Here is a 19,362-nt window from a genome sequence, read left to right on the forward strand (position 1 = left end):
CTTGTTAGCGCTAATGTTACATTTGTGAAAGGTAAATGTAACATATGAGTATATAAAGGGGAACATTTATGGTGAACTTTAGTAGAAGTGGGACCCTTAAGTGACATTTTGCCCAGGATCTTAATAATAATAATAATAATAATAATAAACATTAAGCAGGTGCTCTGCTGCCTGCAGTTTTTGTGATTTCGAATAAACCAGCTGAAAGTTAAGAATGTGCTGACGGACGTCCAGCTGTCTCTGCGCTGTAAATCACTAATTATGTAGCTCGTGACATCTGACCCGTCCGCCGTGAACCAACCGGAAATAGAAAAGCAAGCAAAACCGATGACGATTTGACTCCACCTCATGATGCCATTTAGCAACAGATGAGCCGCGGTGCTTGTTCATTCCGTGCTGCCCACGGTCTCAGCATCTCTTTCACTCTTGCGCATTAAAGGGAGCCCTACCCGGTTGTGTAATGTCCGTCGGGGTCGCGGTGCGCCCCTTCTCCCTTCTTGGACCGTAACTGGGCGGCTTCCTCATCCGACCTGCGAGCGCTTTCGGCTGGCCGCGAGTCTCTCCAGTGCATCGCTATGGATGTGGTGTGGATGCTGCTGCTGCTGTTTCCACTCCTGATGTGGACCAGCAGCACGTTTGTGTTCTATTTCAAAAAGTTCTTCTACGTGGCCTGGATGATGTTCCTGGCCATACTGGGGATTCCCGTATGTTTACTTAAAAGCGGAGGGAGAGACGTGGAAAACATGAGGTGAGTTGGAAATGTCTGACAGTTAGCAGCCGTTAGCCTGCTAGCTGTTTAGCAGCAGCAGTTGTTGATATGAAACATTCAGATGAGGCTGGCTGCGCTCTTATTGTAGCCAAAACTTTTGTGAAAATATAAAAATTAGCCAGCGTGTAGGACGAGGAGAGAGTCTAATATACGAAAAATATTCAACTTTTCTGTCGGAGAAGAAAACCGAAAAAAACCCCCTAAAAAAAAAACCAACTAATTTTTAAACCTGTGCTATATTAGCCCCGCTCACACGCTGGCAGCAGGAATGTGTTACTGTTAGCTAACGTTGCTAACTCCGGTTGATGTTTGTTTTAGTATCAGGCAAGAATGATTATCCTGTTTATGCTTGTCAGCAACAATCTCAGTCAGTTGTGTAATATTTATAGCATTAGTTAAGAAAGCAAAGTTTGTTTTCCCAAAAACAAGAACCCCTAGCCTAGCCAAACCAATTAGGAAAATTATACAACTTTTATATGTACTCAGATAGAGATAAATCTTTACTGTCATTGTCACAAGGACAACGAAATTTAAAAGGTGCCATCAGTATCAATATCCTCCAGCATAATTAATTAAAATCTTTTCACTTAATATGCATACTTTTTCCATTGAATTTTGAGTTTCAAAATAAGAGTATTGGAATTTAATTCCTAGAGAACCTCTGCATGGTTCTGATGAGTTATTTAAAGCTGTACAATCTATCCAGTCGTGTCATTGCATGGGGAAGTGACTGATTGGATTCAATACTTGCGGGCTATTTAGTTTGCAGTGTCATGCATTTATAATCTTAATGTTAATAATGTATGTTGACAGTTGCATGTACCTTGCTTGTATTTAATTTCCAGAACTGATGTAGATTTCAGTGAATGAGAAGCTAAAAATCAGTGAAAGTGATGAACACTAGGCACCGATCATAAATTTGTGGCCAATTTTTGATGTCAGTTTTGTTATATTTAAACTCTGACCATCCGATTCTGGTTTATTTTTAAGAATTGTGAATAAGTGTTTCAGATATATATTTTTTCTAGCATTCCTGTCATTGATGTTTAATATTGGGATGTGTGTGACGTCGCACAGAATGCGCACAAAAACAAGCTAAAATGGTTAGCATCAACTGTGAACAGCAGTGTCTGAGAATTTAGACACTATTTCTAGGGGTGCACTGATATCAAAATTTGGGCCGACATTAACGTTACTGATATAGTTGACAACTGATACTTACTGATATCACATTTGTTATTCCGTTATATATACTAGACGTATTTTCCTATGCTTTTGACACAGTAAAACAACGACCACACCACTGACGGTGCTTCCATGACAGCTCATATTTATAAGTCGTGGGGAAAATATTGGCAAGCATAGACCAAACTTACAAAATGGCAAAGGTGCAAAAACGATAAGCACCCATTGAATTCTGGCTTTCTGTTGTCGATGTCCCTGTGTAAAAAAAATAGTTGTCTTGCATAGTTTTGCTTCTCCAGACTTTAATTTAAAACACTTTGCTCAAACAGAAAATCACTAACTTTGAGTCTTCGTCCTGCAGTAACGGCTACCAAAGCAACACATTTTGTAGGGAGCAAAAGGGATGTGTTCACTAGATTTTTTATTTATTTATTTTTTTTAGTTTATGGATTGTTGATCACTGGTCAGTTGAAAATTGACAAATTTCATTCACCTTCTTGGTGTATCTCTTCTGGGAACCTACTGGTGACTGAACCAAAGATTGAAAAGAGTCATTGCAGTACCCAACAATAATCCGTCATTTGCTTGTTTCTGCTAATATCCTAATGCTGCTTTGTATTTGAATTTCTCAAATCTTGACTTTGCATGTTTTCATCTAGATCTCATACATTCAGAAGTATACCTCATTCCCGACGACGGAAAGAATCAGTTATTTTATTTTTAGCCAACAAAGTGTTTGGATATACTGACCAGGGGTTTTTCTGATGGACTGCTGCACACATTCCAGTAATTACCTTGAAGAGACAGATGCCAGAAGATGAATTTTTCCTGATTAGGCTTGGGTTACTGAATAGTCATGAGGCAGATCTTCCTCGTAACCTCATCGGGTGCCGACTGCAGACCCCAAGAGTTGCCTCAATGCACTAGGAATAACTGTTTCACAGTCTGGTGGTGTCATGTTGCACCAGTGTACCGTGCTTGCCCACTCAAAGGTTATCTGGACTTGTTGACTGTGACAAAGCAACTCAGTTGGGGTCATACCTTGAACGGAGGGGTGAACAGATTTTGGTGGGTACACGTTTGGCACTCGTGCGCAAAATGGTCAGAGCGACTCGACAGGATAAATGGGGACTGTCAGACATTTTGCTGCCACACAAACGCCCGAATTCTGGGCCTGACTATGGACTCTGCAGCTGACTTGGAGCCCTGGAATGCATTCAGTCGACTCACTGGGCAAAACAGACTCACATCTGTTCAGTCTGTTCAATGCACCCACAAAAGCTACATTTAATTTAGTGGTTGTGTTTTTGTTTGCGTGCTGTTCTCCAGGGAATCGCCTTGAATTGCTGCTACATTCTGGGTACAGTCCAGTCTTCATTATCATGGCTGGTTCTCATGATAACAATTAAAGATAGACTTTTTTAAAATTTCTTTTTCTCACTCATCACTGCTTGAGCTCCGGTTACACCTTGTGCAACTGTACTACAGTCAGTGGGAGACAAGTCTTTGTCTTCATGGCGGTTGTATGTTTGCTCAAACAGGAGGATTACAGAGGAAGTCGGTGTACACGATCAGACATGCATTGCCTTGCAGAAGTATTCAGTCTCTTGAAGACTTCCATATTTTGCCATGCTGTGTGTTTTGGGGGATATGTTGTTTTAGACCGACACAAAGTAGCGTGTGTATAATTAGAAACCTACAGGAAAATGATGCATTGATGTCATTTAGGTTTATGAATAAAATCTAAAGAAAATAAATTTGTATTCAGCCTCCTCATGCGAATACTTTTTAGAATCAGCTACCACACCAGTTACTGCTGCAAATATTTTGGGATAGGTTTTCAGTTGGGATGCATGATGTGCCCACATTAACATCGGTATTAACCAATATTAGTAATTTTTTTTTACATATTGGCATCGGTCCGCTAAGTAAAACTGGACTGATTTTGACAACCGACAACTGTTTATTTTAAACTTGTTTCCCTTTGCGTTTCTGAAATAGTAGGGGATTGGCCATGCGGTATTTGTTTGGTCACTTGACCGTGATAGTGATGCAGCGCAAAGGCTGTAGGATGTTGAATCGAAGCGATGTGGTCTATTTTGTCGCCGTCGAAAGGGTAGGGAGATGTATAAAATCGGTTAGCGGCCTTAAAAGCAAAAATAATATTAGATATTGGCCTAAATTTCATATAGGTGCATCCCCAGTTTTCACCAGGTTTGATCATGTACAGTTTGACATCTTTGCCTTCTCCTCTTCAAAAAACCACTTTAAGCTGGAGACCATCTTTGAACACCAACTTTCAAGTCCTGCCACCGATTCTCAATTAAATTCAGGTCTGGACTTTGTTTAAGCAATCAGAACACATGAATATGCTTCGGTGTGAATCACTACGTTTTAGATATTTTGCCAGCTAAAGGAGAACCTTCACCTCAGTCTCAAGTCCCAACAATCGTGTAACGGACTACTAGCTTTTAGATGTGGGTATACTTAAGGGTTGACGACAATATTTCAATGTATTTATTACGATAACTTTAAAGGAGATGACGAAATCTATTTAAAAACCCATTACTGTTTCTTTGTCTTCAATTTTTCGGTAGTCGATTGTTTTGGCAGGGAGAGCGTGTCAAATCCTCACTAACACAAATACTCCTCAAGAAACAACTTGTAGATTTCCAAATACGCTACGTCAAGACACCAGATACATCTGTTAGTACAGTGTAACTAAACAATTACAAATATTACAAATATTTATTGCTGCTCCAGTGAGGAACAGATGAAGACTAACAGTCTTAATGATACTTTTAGTTATTAGTTTGCAAACATTATAGTGTAAAGTTTATCATTGTTATTAGAAAAAAACAATTATAGGATAATTGGCTGCCGTGCCTACTTTTTTTTTCCTAAAGTGGGTGAGATCTGACCTGTAACCACATGATTTAGGAAAAAAAATTCACTTATTACCCAAATCCCAGTGAAACTGCTTTATCTATGTGAATTCATTCATTTCTGATGAAGTAATTGTTTGTTCAGTCCCCTCCTCCCTTATGATCACGGCCCTGCCCTAGACAAGCTTGACCTTTAACTTGTAAAAAAAAAAAAGGCTGACTAAGTTGAGCTGTGGTGTGTCGATTCAGTAGTTTTGTGGATTGCAGGCCAGATTTACTCTTAGTTGTGGACTTTGGTTCTTGCTTAAACATGATCACGCCAGATAAGTTCAAAGGATCTGACTTTTGGACTGATAATGAAATTTGCCCTAATGAAATCTGGTTGGGTTGATTGTAAAACTCTGGACTGGTGTTGCAGTCATTGCAACAGCGAGTGATTGCGTGTCGGTGCCTTTTGCACCGGACTGAGCACTTTATCACCACAAGGTCTTGTTGAAAGGTTACCTTTAAAGCCAGGGTGTGATTTACCAAACCTCGGGAAAAGCGAGGTTTGATCCTCCCAGTAAAGGCTGTTTGAAGTTTATCAGATGAATGTGTGTAGTATTATTTTTCATGCCCCGTCAAAAAGTCTATAAATGTTTATATTCTCAAGATGAGACCTATTAGTCTTTCTATTCCACATTCCAGAACAAAAGACAGTTTAATTCCATATGGGCTTTGTTTGAGATTAGTTTTGCTCTGTTGGTAGAGTTTGTTGTGCTCATTGGCTTTTTTTTTGTTGTTGTTGTTGTTGGCGACATCCGACTTCTGAAATTAATTTTTTATACATACCCGAAGGACTGCTGAAGTGGATGGATGGTAGAGATTACATTCAAACAAGAAAACATTTGGGATGAAAAGACTTAACGTCGAGTGCCTATAGGTTGCAGTTCACTATAGGGGTGACGTGCAGTGACGGTCTTTCTCCACACATTCTGTTTTGCAAGTTATGTTTAAACAAAAATCAGATTTGTTAAGTGCACTAATAATAGATTTCTGCAGCTTCAACTAGAGCTGTGGATTTCTGTTTAGCCCAGATTTCCTTAATTTTGAGTGATCTGTGATTGGCCGATACTTGTACGTGAAACCGATTTTATCTAACGCCACAAAGGTCTGAAAATCACTAAAAGAACTCCCTCATGAAGTCAGAATGTGTTTGTATTGTTTCATGGGTATTGTACAATATATATATATATATATAAAATGAAAACTAGGAAAATGAAAGGTTTATTGTGACTTTGTAACATCTTACAGTGTTGGTTATATATAAAAAGAAATCGGTATTGGCCAAAATCGACAAGTCAAGCTTTTTGAAGATCTGTGATCGGCCTGAAAGCTTCAATCGGTGCACCACTAGATATAAACATAATAAAAAGTAAAAGGACAGATTTACATGCCAGCTACAATTTAGCAGATGTGTGATTAAGTTTGGGAACAAGGTAAGTTTACATTAGGTTTGCATGTGTGTGCTTGTTTTTTTTAAAGGTAATTCTCTTCTTTCTCTGAAGACAAAGTTTAATTTCCAAGCTAGACCAGTCAAGGAAAACGATAAGTGAAAACCGCTACTATGAGATTCTCCATTGCTTGTTTGTAAACAGACTTTTATGGGGCTTCCCTTCCTGGTCTTTTTACATCCTAAAATAAACACATTTTGACCTGAGGGTGGAGACATGAGTGACATCTGAGACCAGATTGAGCAAAAATACAAACTGCACATGATGCTGCGTCTTCTTTTAGAAAACACTCCCTCTGCTTTATTTGCAGCCCTCGGGCTTATGTCAGTGCAACTGTGTAATAACAAAACCACAAAATGCAATCACAGCATAGGAGTTACAAATGTGCCTTTTTGCAATTTGTTTACACTGAAACCAGGATGAGTTGCTGTTCAGTCACAAGGAAAAAGAGCAAAGGTCGAGCACCAAGGAATAAAAAAAATTAAAATTAAAATCAATGGAGTAGTTGGTGCTTTTCAAACCCGGCTGCTTGTGGGCATTCATGTAGCGTGAGGCTACAGAAAGTGATTCCAGAGAAAGCAGGACCACCAAATTCAGCAGTGAAAGTTGAAGACTGTGAAAAGAAACTCCACAAACGATCAAAATCAGACCTGGAGTCTTGTAATTCTTGTGTGCACAGATGGCTTCTGATACATTGTTTTAATTCCTATATCAACCTTTCAATCTTATTACATAAAGACTTCACAGGAGCTTATTTTAGTTTGAAGGAAATTTAAAACCTTTGATATAAATAGTGTTTTTCAGGAAGGAAGTTGTGTAGTCAAGCAATGAGAGAATGAAGATGATGATTTTCAGAAATTTGACAGTGTGAGCTATAATTCTGTTTTTTTTTTTTGTTTTGTTTTTTTTAAGAGAATATTGAAAAACAATTGCTGAAAACCGGCGGCTCATCAAGAGATCGACTGTTGACTAGAACCAGATGATTTTTATACACTTGACCAGCTCTGATTGGAGACCAACCAATCAGAAAACAACAAAATTTGACCTATATCAGCAGATGTACTACCAGTTCACACTAACACTGCTGGCTATATTGGTCCGATTTTAGGCAAAACATGAGTTTATGATTATATTGGTGCTATCTAAAATCTGATCAAAGAATTTCCCAGCAGTGCTTGAATCCTGAATGAAGACCCATTTGTTAATAATAAATGGTTCAGTTGTTCTCCTCCATATAATATCACTTGATGAAGCCTTTTCTAACACTAAACACTACAAAATAATTAATAAGTATGTATGATTCATGGTGATATCGTATCGGGTCAATATCGATATTGGCAAATACTCAAAGCTGTGATATTGGTATCGTATTGAAAGTGAAAACCGTATTCGAACACTCTCACTGCCTACTGTGGAAGTTGTTAATAAGGGAAGGAAATTTAACTATCCAGTTAGATTAAACACAAGAGGTGCAAGAAACTTCTAAAAAGTAATCTGTACTTCTCACAGAAGCTTGTCAGCTGTTCCTAAAAGAAACATCCAAGGCGAGGGTTGTACAAAATTTAAATATATAACTACGTTTTAGTCATTTTGAAGAGTGCAGTTGTCTCTAGTGGGAGTTGATACAAAGGAGTGATGGTGTGAGCCACAAAAAGCAGAAGAGTGAGCCGGCTGAGCAGCCACCTGAGTTATCATTTGTGTTATTTTACCTACGGTGCAAGTTGTTTTGTAACTTAACATGAATGTGCTGAGAATATCTGCTGAATAAACTTGATGACATGTCTGTCTGAGCAGAGCATGATGGTAGTTTAACTCTAAAACCAACAATTTTCAGCACTGTCATAACTTTCTTTCCCCCCACCCCTTTTTCCTGTCCAGGATTATCCGTTCTATGGTCCGTCATGTCAAGTACTTGTTTGGGCTTCGAATTGAAGTGAGCGGCTGGGAGCACCTGCAGACAGAAGGGCCTTATGTCATCATCTCTAACCACCAGAGCTCCCTGGATGTTCTGGGTAGGCGTCGTGGTTCCTGTCATGTCACCCCTGAACCAGGTTTTGAGTTTATTTTCAACCAACACGATCATTTATTTTTTAGCACCGACTGAAAGATTTGAAGAGTCGTCCAAGATGGTTGAGCAGATGGTAGTTTCTCCTTAGCTTTTTTAAAAATAAGATCCGTTTTATGGTAGAAACCAATGCTTGTTTTTTTGGGGGTGGAGGGTTTCATTAGCAACAGAACCCCAATTTGAGCACACACACACGCACTCATACACACACACACAATTAGTCCCAGATGGAAGAATTGTGCCACTGAGCTTGTAAAGGGGGGTTCTAAATATAAATCTGCTGAATCCAATCTCTCTGGCAAATGTACAGAAAAAAACGCTCCTGCTTAATGGGAGCAATATGGATTTGTTTTTTTCACCCTCTGCTCTGCAAATCAGTAAAAATGAGCAATCCAGCGTTTCAAAGAAGGTAGAAGCCATGATTACGCTTTCAAATGCATAACTTTCTGAATTGCTACAATGTCTGGACCTCATCTCTTACTGATTGGTAGATGAATTTTATTCCTTCAAGCCAACACTACACAGTGATTTGGGTTCTTATCTATCAGATTATGATAACGTAATGTAAAGATGCCCCAGTTTCATGGTATTTAAATATGGATCACAATGTAATTTCTATTATTTAAGTCAGAAAAGGAAAAAGTCAGATGGATATTATGCTATCAAAAATCAATATTACTTTTGCTTGATTTTTGAATCATCAAATGGAAATACTTGCTAAATTTGGCCTTTTTCAGCTAGATTTGCTCTGAATTTTTGCATTCCTTAAATATGTCCAAGTTTTCCACACCGTTCTTAAATTGGTACCTTGGTTCATTCATTGCTTAATATATAACTTAATGTAATTTAATTTTGGTAAATAGTTGTGGTTGCATTCATTATTTGTATTGCAGTTCTTTCCAGAGAATGTGGAAATTGTTATTGCTTGACAAAACCGTAAAGCTCTTTTTCATTTAGTTATTTCCTCAAAAAATCCTGCTTATTTTGCATTCATTAAGTAATTGAAATGAAAAATTTCTATTTAATTATCTAAGTATGAGCTCCTTTGCTATGAAAGCATTTACATCTAATAAGATTTGGCTTAAAAACTAGTGTTTCAGAAGTTGGCTGTCAAGAGTAAGCTGTGAAACTTTAGAAAGACTGCATAGGAAGGCATCAAAGTTGGGTAATGATTAGTGGTCAAAACACTCGAGCCAGCCCCCAGCTAAAATAAACATAAGTGAATAAAAGATTTTTTTATATATGTATATATAATTTTTTTTAGATATATATATATATATATATATATCAAATGTATGTCTCTCACTGCTGTGTGTGATAGAGATGTCAATTTCTCTGCAGGAATCTTCCAGAGGGGTTTATAAGTCTAATCTAACTATTGAAGCTGCTTAATATATAAAGTTGGTTAGAGCCCTTCACACTACATTCAGTCATTCACATGCTGACAGATGACCATTTGTGTCAATTTATGGTTTATTTGCCTCAGCGTTTGTCTGTCTCTAAAACAAGTCAATCAATGACAGCTTCCCTGTAGTTTTTCTTGCTGTAGAAAACCTTTGTGGTCCGAGACACCGAGGCTGTCTGCTGTAGATCTGGAGTTCAACCCATCCTGATCCTGTGGACGCCGGCCAGCCGTCACAGTCTTCTTTAAATCTCTGACCAAACAGTATCAAAGTGCACTTTATAAGGTGGAGGACTGCTGGATGCATCAGTTCCTATGGCCATCCAAGATTTAATATGTCTGTCGGTTCATTCAGAGAAACGCAGAGCAGACCATGACTTCATGAGTCCACCGTTGAGGCCCGGTGCCAAGTATATTACTTTCAAACTTTAGACCTCTGCTTTTTTTTTTTTTAGTAACAATTCCCCCCTTCCTCATTCTTCCTGAGGATGGATTTGTAGAGTTGGTTTTGCTAAAATTAGAACGAATAACAACCCAGCATTTCACTAGAACGCCTGGCAATGGATTTCATCACCATCGTCGGTTGAGTTCTTGGCCACTCTGCTGTGTTTGTTGTCAGTTTTAGTGCCTTTTTTAAATTTTTTTACTTTCAACTTAGTCCTAAATCTAGAGTGTGAAGTGACACATTTAGGTTAGGTGTGTTTACTTCCCGTTATTGGCCCAGGAGGAGTGTTTCTCTGTGTCGGTGAGTGATGAGCGCAGGCTCCTGGCCAGCGTGATGACAGCATGAGGAGAGCCAGGCATCTCATTAGTGTAGGAAAAAGCTCAGCGGGAGGTTGACTCGGCGTCCAAGTCGCCATGCCAACAGCTGCACTCGGCCATTAATACCAGAGCTCTTTCTAGAGCAGATGTAATTTTCTCTCTCGGTGTTCAGTTTTCCGTTTTTCTCTACGCTGGTAGAAGTTCACTCACCCTTCACTTTTCTGTCCTTTCTTCACCCGACGTCGTCTTCCTTTCTCTTGAGTTTTATGGCTCTGGCATATCACTCACTACAGAGAGGTTGTTAAAGCAGGCAGGATAACTCCCACCAATAAAGATATGTGGTGTGTTTTCACATTCAGCATATACCTGATATCAGGGATTTAAACTTCAGCAAATCCGACTCCAAGTAGAAGAAGTCAAAGTTCGTCCCAGACTCCTAGATGTTATTTCTTAATAGGATCTTTGTACTTGCTGTACTTGAATGCAACGTAATCTTTCATTGGGGAAGAACTGTGTAAAATGTATATGGACTTGAACAGTATCTTTTTCTTTTTGATTGAACATTTGAATATTTTGTCTAGGATTCCAATCAAAATCCTTATGTTTGGATGACCGTCCAATTCTTGCATGAGAAACCGTCCGTCTTATAAACCAATGCAAAGCTCTAAAAATCAGTTGCTACCATCTTTTGCTCAGACAGACCCGCCTACCAGGTCACAGATGCATGTGCACGATTAACAATAGTCACCCCACTGTTGCCAACTTGGCGACTTTTCAGACAAAAAAATCGGTATCGGCCAATATCGGAATCTGCAGATTGGACTTTTTAAAGATCAGAAATCAGCCTGAAAACTGAGAATGGTGCACCCATAATTTCATCACTTTACAATCAAAACGTTTGGAGTATTTAACCGGTGTTTTATCCGGAATAGATAAAAACCAGGGGCATCTGATAGACCGGGGGCAACTGAGTTCAAAGGGAGTGAATACTTTTGATGACGACGTATGTGACGCTAAAAGTCTAATTCTGCAGCAGTACATGTAAAATTAGTGAACCACATGATTTGAAGGAAAATGTTTGCCGAGGTAATAAACAAAGTGCCCACTCATCCTTAAAAAGCCTTACATTCATGTATCTAAAGTTAAGTCCTTTAAAATGTCTTAAATTTATTAGAAAAAAATGAAGTTTGGTTGGCCTTAAATCATAGTCACAGGTTGTAAATTTAGTTGTGGCAGGAATATTTAATCTTGTATATTCTATGTAGTTTATTTTTCTTGAGACATTTTTGTCAGGTGGAAGTTCAAGCTGCACACACACATCTTCGCTACGTTCTGTGACTCGAGGTGGTTGAGGCGACCGCTAATTAGCTGCTAATAAACCCTTGCTACCTAGCTAGCTAGCTTTTTTTGCATCTGTCGTTGATGAGTGTAAATTATCGCCTGTTGGCCGGACGACGTTCATATTCACCACCGGTTCACCTCTGTTGCAACTCATACAATCTTATTTTGTACAAAAAAAGAATGGGACTGCTACATAAAACATGGAAGTTTCTTTTGTATATTTTTGTTGTAATACAGATTTTAAATTTCTTTTATATTGATTTTAAATTGGAGTTGGGGAGACGTGCAGAAATGAGTTAAATTAAGTTTGGGTTTTGATTGGAAGTCACACCAGTCGCCCTCTGCTGGCTGATTTGAAACGTTTCCCAGTTGGCCTAACACTACAGCTTGTGATCATGCACACGTATAAAGTTAAATGTTTGTTCATAATCAGATCATTTCTTCTCCTAACCAAGTTACATTTTGCACAGCGCTGAATGTAAATAAACCGTGACATTTAGCGTTTCTGTCCTTTTAACGCCGTAATAACCTGCGTGTCTCTCAGGGATGATGGAGATCCTACCCGACCGCTGCACCACGATAGCCAAGAAGGAGCTGGTTTACGCCGGCACGGTCGGCCTCATCTGCTGGCTCGCCGGCATCGTTTTCATCAACCGCAAAAAGACGAGCGACGCCAAGAGCGTCATGGCCGACGCTGCCAAAACCATGCTCGACGAGCAGGTAATCAAAGTGTTTAGGAAACACGGGGGCACGTCTATATCTTGAGGTTGTTTTTGGCAGAGATTTTTGGTTCTAAATCACCCTCCTTCCTTCGACCCTCTGTTTCCCTCTCCCCCTCGATAGATTCGATTGTGGGTCTTCCCAGAGGGAACGCGCAACCAGAACGGCGACTTGCTGCCCTTTAAAAAAGGGGCTTTCCACCTGGCTGTGCAGGCACAAGTAAGTGTGTTTGACTTATCGTCATTTGGCTGCGCTGTGCCGAGTGTGTGTGTGTTCTCTCACGCTGACTGGAGTCGGTCTGTTTGTGCTGCTATTCACACCCTCATCCTGCTTGTTCCGCCGACTTTGACTGAAGGGACTGAGACAGACTTGGCCGAATTCCAGAAAACTTCTCTCAAACTTTGACTCACCGACACACGGGGGAGCCAGAAGTCTTGCATGGAGCGCAGCCAAGTTATAATGCAGCCTTACTGACTACATAGATTACAGTATCTGCATCCTGAATGATTAAAAAATAAATAAATTTGTAGCATGTTTGTCAAGGAATCCTAGCTTTGATCCTCGTGCACATTGTTTTCTATTGTTTTATTGCCTCAGATGTTTAGAGCAAAGGTGAACGGAGCTCTCCGCACAGATTGACTGCTGTGTAATTCACGGCTCAGCTGCGCGCGCTTACGATCTTTAATCTCCGCATGCCTGCAGGTGGGAGGTCTCCGTTCTGTCGGTGGCGTTTCGTGGCGCACATGCAGATGGAACGAATTAAAAAACACGTTGTGGTCTGAAAGCACAGCTTTCTTCACCCTTGAAAACAAATGTTAAGCTAATAGGTTCGTAACTTTCTGCTAAAGATTCGTATCAGTTGACTTCACATGTACATCAGGACTGAGGCGTATATATGTCTATACAAGTACGGTACCTTACATTTTCATATTTTCTCACCACCACAAACTTTTATTGAGATTTTATTTGATTATGTGTAAGCACAAAGTGACGCGTGACTGTGGATGGAGAAAGATGCATGGTTTTATTTTATTTATTTATTTTACTAATAAAAATCTGAAATGCGGCACACGTTCATATCCTGCCTTGAGCGAAAACTGCAGTTATGGCTGGAAGACGTCTGATGGTAAGTTAAACACCTGGAGGATGAGAATTTTACCTTGCATAGTAGATGAACCTCATTTATTCTCTCTTTTAATCGGTATTTTTGAGTTCTGTAGATATTTTCTGTTGGATCTGGACTTTGATTGGGTCATTCTAACACAATTTTGCTTCGCTTTGATTCATTTCACTGATTACAGTCCCATACATTTAAAAACAATAAATGGTTGTAATAAAGGCATGGATGGTCTTTTCAATACAGGATATTTCTATTCTGATATTTTGACTTCTTTGTCTCCCTTTTTTTATTTTGATTTTTTTAGGTTCCCATCGTACCTGTAGTCTTCTCCTCCTACAGCAGTTTCTACCTTCGGAAAGAAAAGCAGTTCAAATCAGGTATAAATGTTGCACAGTACTTATTCGGAGTGTCCCGATGCAACTTTTTCACTTCCGATACGATACCGATGTCACAGCTTTGAGCGCTGGCCGATACCGATATTGACCCGATGCGACATCCGCACAAATTGTACATACGTTTCTTACTTATTTTGTAGTGTGGAGTGTTAGAAAAGTCTTGATCAAGTGATGTTAGAGAACAGTAGTCAACACGAATAGGTATGAGAACAACTGAGCCATTTATCAGACCGATTTCCGATATCGGTATCGGATTGGGACGTCCCTAGTATGTAGGCACATGTTTTTGAGGAGTAAGATGATGTTTGATGGTTTTTATTGTTTGTTTTTTTTACACAGGAGTCATCAGGTTGAGGATCCTTCCAAAGATTGAGACAAAGGGACTGACCTCAGACGACGTGTCTTGTCTGTCTGACCAATCGCACAGCCTGATGCGTACCGCTTTCCTGGAAATCTCCGACTTGGTAGCCAAGAGCAACGGGCCCCTAAAGCACTGAAATATCGGCAAATACAGCCTCTTGTTTTTTCTTTTTCCAACCCGTGTCGGAGACCTCCCAGCCCCTCAAACCTCTCTGCTTTCTCCCGGAAGGCCCCGTGGCCTGACCGGGAGACGAGACGAGGACGTCTCTGTCCTCTGACCCGATCGGAAGAGCTCAGTCAGTCCTGACCCTCGGCGGCGCTCGCCGCGGCGCGAGCGGAGTGACGGACGGCAAGCCGAACAGTACGGATGTGTGTCATTCATGCATGCCTTCTGGATGACTTTGTCCGCCTTCATTGTTGCTTTGTACTTTGGCTTTATTTCCCCGATCTTGAACAATTTTTGCTTTCCTTTCGCCTTTCTCCCTTCCCCCATTTTTTATTTTTTTTTCTTTGTTGCCTTTTGTTTATTGGACAAACTTTGACGGGGGTTTTTTTTCATAACGTCTCTAGATATTTATGTGCTCCTCTCATATTGCCTTGAGTTTATTTTTTGGCTTTATAGATATACTCACAGCACCCCATCTTTGTCCTTCCTTTGCTTTTTAGTGTTTTCTGACTTTTCTGCATTCCAGACTCTTTGCTCAAATGGCCAGCGGAGCGGGATCTCCACCAGAAGTTGGAGGAAACGCTATGAATTCAACTCTTTTACGTTCACATTGGCTCAGTGGCGTGACGCCCCATCAACGAACCGATCGGTGTCTTGTGTTTGTGTTCTTTTTCCAGAGCAGCAGAAATAACCGCCGTGCAGCAATCAGCAGCAAGTTTCCTCTCACGGTCTTCTGTGTATTTTTTTTTTTTTTTTTTGCTCTATTTATTATTTCCACATAGGATTAGATTTGTTTTCCTGCTTTTTAAAAGCGAATCACATGTTTTAGCTCCTTAGGAACAACTATATATTTGAAATGTGTCAGAAGGCGACTGACTTTGTGTCTTGAAGTGATGCCGTTTTAGCATTACAGTTCCAAAGTGCAAGCTACCTGCTGTGCCATGACATTTCCTATAAAAACGTCTAAGGAATGCTGACTGATTTACCTTTTACCAATAATATGAAGCCGATCTAATGGGCGTGTCACTAATTCTTATCTCACTCGATTAGTAAACCTGTACCCAATAGGAGTTTAAGTTAAAAAATCTATTTTTGGGTGACTGAACTGAAGTTTTTGTTGTTGTTCATCTTTAAAAAAAAGTTTTTTAGTTTTGATTAAGTTAAGACTTCTTCTCCAGAGGAATTACTGCATTATTTGAAATAAATAGTGAAGATTTTTGGCCTTATTTTTGATTGGTTGCTGTTGCACTTTGACATTTCGGTATTTTGTTTTTCTTTATGTTGTGTATTATGTTCTAGCATTAACTTATATTAACCACATCAGACTGACTGACTTCCTGTTATTTTTGCCTGCAGGTTTTACTCACTGCCTTTACACTGTCACCTGTTTTGCCCATCAAACACCGTTTAAGAATGTACTGCAGTGTTCAAGATCTTGTTTTTGTTCTTTACTTTATTATTATTATTTTTAGCTACAGCAGCCTCCATTTATTGGTAACCCCTAAAAAATTGGTTGAAAATCCTTAAAAATGTTTGTTTTTTCTCCTCAGTAGCAGATTTTACACTGAAATGTCTGCGATGCATTCAAACTATGCAAATTTGGAGAACTTGCATATTGCGTAGACAGACCTCTGACTTAATTTAAAGACATGTTCTCTCGTCTTCCCTGTTTTGAAACGTGGCAGAATAGAAATGTGTCGCATATTACTTATGTACCAGGGAAACAGAACATTGTTGATTGCTAATGAAAAGTTCCTCAGCAATCTGATCATCTTAAACAAGTGAATAGAAATAATTTTGTTGCACATACGTTGTAGGAACTTCTCTAATGTTTTAAAAGGTTGAAGCATTCATAGCAAGGAAGCATACTTCTCGGGGAATCGTCTCTAGATTGACCAGAATTCTGTCCTTTTGCAGATTTTCTGTTGGTTTTAGGTCTAGAGGGTGAAATGCAAGATGGTTGGTATTGTGTCTGAAGACTTTGACCAAATACTTTGGTCCATTATCCTACCAAAATACCCCAATTCCCAATTTCAAAAAGTGAATGATCGCTTGGACACTTTAAAGGCGCACTGGCTGGAAAACGTGCCCGCAGCATCACAGGTCCTCCAACGTACTTCACAATAAGAGTGACTGGTGCCAAAAAAGAAAAAAAATCAGGTTTAATTTGACCAAAGCACTTTGTTCCATTTAAACTCCCAAGTAGAGTTTAACTAATAGTCTTTAAGTCAGAAAAAGTTTTTTTTTCTCTCTTTTCTTTTGACCATGTAGGTACTGTCACCTAAATGTCAAAGTTTCATTAGGTGCTGATCAACCTTTTTTTTTTTTTTTTTTTTTTTTAAAGAAAGCATAGAAATAAATCAAACTAATACATTTATGTTATAGGTACCACTAGGGGTTAAAATAACAAAATGTACTCAAATTAAAAGTTAGGTTTTTCTGAAGTATTTTTGCACGTCTCTCATCAGGAGGCCGTACCTGTTCTGTTCTGTAGCGTACAGCAGGTTTAAGCACCTAGAAGTTTTTCCTTTGAGCTGCAAATTTTCTCCCAGCTTGTTATGAACACAGTCCTTCAGAGTAATGGATTCGTTCATCTAGACCAGTGGTTCTTAACCTGGGTTCGATCGAACCCCAGGGGTTCGATGAGTCGGTCTCAGGGGTTCGGCGCAGCCTCTGCCGCGGGAGGTAAAGACACACTTGTGTAAAGTCGTGATGACGCGCCCCGCTTGGCCATCACTTGCTGCAGAGGATCATGTTACATTGCTCGGCCAATCAGTGCTGCGGGGAATTTAGTGCACGCAGTGTCGGCGGCTGTCGTAGTTGTACGTCGCGTGGTTTCTTTCTTAATATTTTAATCCATACAAAAAAGAAGTAAATGAACAGACTTTGCTCTGAAGATGCACTTGCCAAGGTGAAGCCACGCCTCTCTGAACTGGTCTCCCAAAGACAAACAACAGGAGTCACACTGATTTGCAGGCATGTAATTTGTGCAAAACTTTATTCTGGCCCCAAAAAAGTATTTTGTGGATTCAAAATGACAAAAAACAAATTAAATTTAAAATAAAAAAAAATTAAGTTATTAAAAAAAATGTAATTCTTTGAAAAAATCCAAATTTATTTTTAATTAGTAAAATAGTAAAAAAAAATATTTTGGGGGGCTGAAATTCTTTTATGGGGCCAAAATATTTTTTGGGGGCCAGAATGAAGTAACACTGTAACTTGCTGTGAGTTCATGGTTTTGTTCTTTGAGCAAAGATGACGTTCATGCACGGCTCATTTTGTGCACCAGCAAAAAAAACATATACCTACAGTACAGACCAAAAGTTTGGACACACCTTCTAATTCAATGGGTTTTCTTTATTTTTATGACTATTTATAAGGCAAGAAATCCCACTTATTAACCTGACAGGGCTCACCTATGAAGTGAAAACCATTTCAGGTGACTACCTCTTGAAGCTCATCAAGAAAATGCAGAGTGTGTGCAAAGCAGTAATCACAGCAAAAGGTTGCTACTTTGAAGAAACTAGAATATAAGGGGTATTTTCAGTTGTTTTACACTTTTTTGTTTAGTGCAAATTTCCACATGTGTTATTCATAGTTTTGATGCCTTCAGTGTGAATCTACAATGTCAATAGTCATGAAAATAAAGGAAACTCATTGAATTAAAAGGTGTGTCCAAAACTTTTGGTCTGTACTGTATGTCTTGAATTTGGAAAAAATATATATTTATTTATCACTAAAGAAGGGTTCGGTGAATGCGCATATGAAACTGATGGGTTCGGTACCTCAAAAAAGGTTAAGAACCACTGATCTAGACGTACATATTCAATCTGTACCCTACTGTTTGTACTCGGTAGTTTTAGGGATTCCCACTTCTAATACACAAGAGAGCCTAGATGGTATCCGAATATACTTAAGTACTACTAATAACTAAACGGGGGTTTTTTTGTTGTTTTTCTAGGTTAGATCAGATTGTTGCCTTTTTTTTTTTTTCTTTTTATTTTAAAGAAATATTTGAACTCTACAGCAACTTGTCCAAATGTTTAAAAGCACTCTACCAAACTGGATTGTTCCAAAAATACAAAGTGTACATTATACATTCTGTTATTTTTCTGGTTTTATTCTACTACTACTACTATTTTTTTTTTTGTATTGTATTGTTATTTCTATTGATGCAACCGGCTCTAGAGCAATCATTACTGTTAAGTTTTGGGCGCTTCTTTAACATGTAGGAAATAATTTTAAGATATTAAAAGTATCTGTTTCTCCCGCCCTTTTTTTTTTTTTTTTCTTAAGCCAAAGTGAAATTTGGATGCATAGGAGCAATAGAGCCGAGCCTTGTGTGAGTGACGTATGTATGAATGTATATTCTGCTGTCCTATTCTTGGTAAAGGTGAATGCTTTGCATTGGAGGAAAATAAACTGTTTTTTTTTTTTTCTTAAGTGGCTCTATGGAAGTTCTTGTTTTGTATAAAAGTTTCTAAACGAGACAGTAATATTACATTTACATGCACCTGTTAAAAACTGTCGGCACCACATGCTGTAAGAAAGCCCACAACATAACTTTCCCACGTGTCGGTTTCAGTTTTCCCGTGTTTCTCCAAACGTGGTTTGCACAATGACATTGTGCCTCATCTGACCAGACCATATCTGTCCTGGTGCTTCCCTGGATTGTTCAAATCAAACAAGCACCGACACT

At 39.1% G+C, this 19,362-nt stretch overlaps 1 protein-coding gene across 2 annotated transcripts; it reads left to right on the plus strand.

Moving 5' to 3' along the window:
• Window positions 1-320: 320 nt before the first annotated feature.
• agpat2 (1-acylglycerol-3-phosphate O-acyltransferase 2 (lysophosphatidic acid acyltransferase, beta)) lies at window positions 321-16,995 on the plus strand. 2 transcript variants are annotated; one of them, XM_032570631.1, is made up of 6 exons: window positions 321-748; window positions 8,211-8,383; window positions 12,447-12,622; window positions 12,746-12,841; window positions 14,047-14,119; window positions 14,477-16,995. In XM_032570631.1, the coding sequence occupies exons 1-6, from the start codon at window positions 576-578 to the stop codon at window positions 14,632-14,634; spliced, it is 849 nt and encodes a 282-aa protein (XP_032426522.1). In that variant the 5' UTR covers window positions 321-575; the 3' UTR covers window positions 14,635-16,995. The 2 variants fall into 2 exon arrangements, with proteins under 2 accessions (XP_032426522.1, XP_032426523.1); XM_032570632.1 differs by having other exon boundaries at window positions 324-748; window positions 8,211-8,344.
• Window positions 16,996-19,362: the final 2,367 nt, after the last annotated feature.

This window comes from Xiphophorus hellerii, chromosome 8 (assembly GCF_003331165.1).
Source record: "Xiphophorus hellerii strain 12219 chromosome 8, Xiphophorus_hellerii-4.1, whole genome shotgun sequence".
Taxonomy (NCBI): Eukaryota; Metazoa; Chordata; class Actinopteri; order Cyprinodontiformes; family Poeciliidae; genus Xiphophorus; species Xiphophorus hellerii.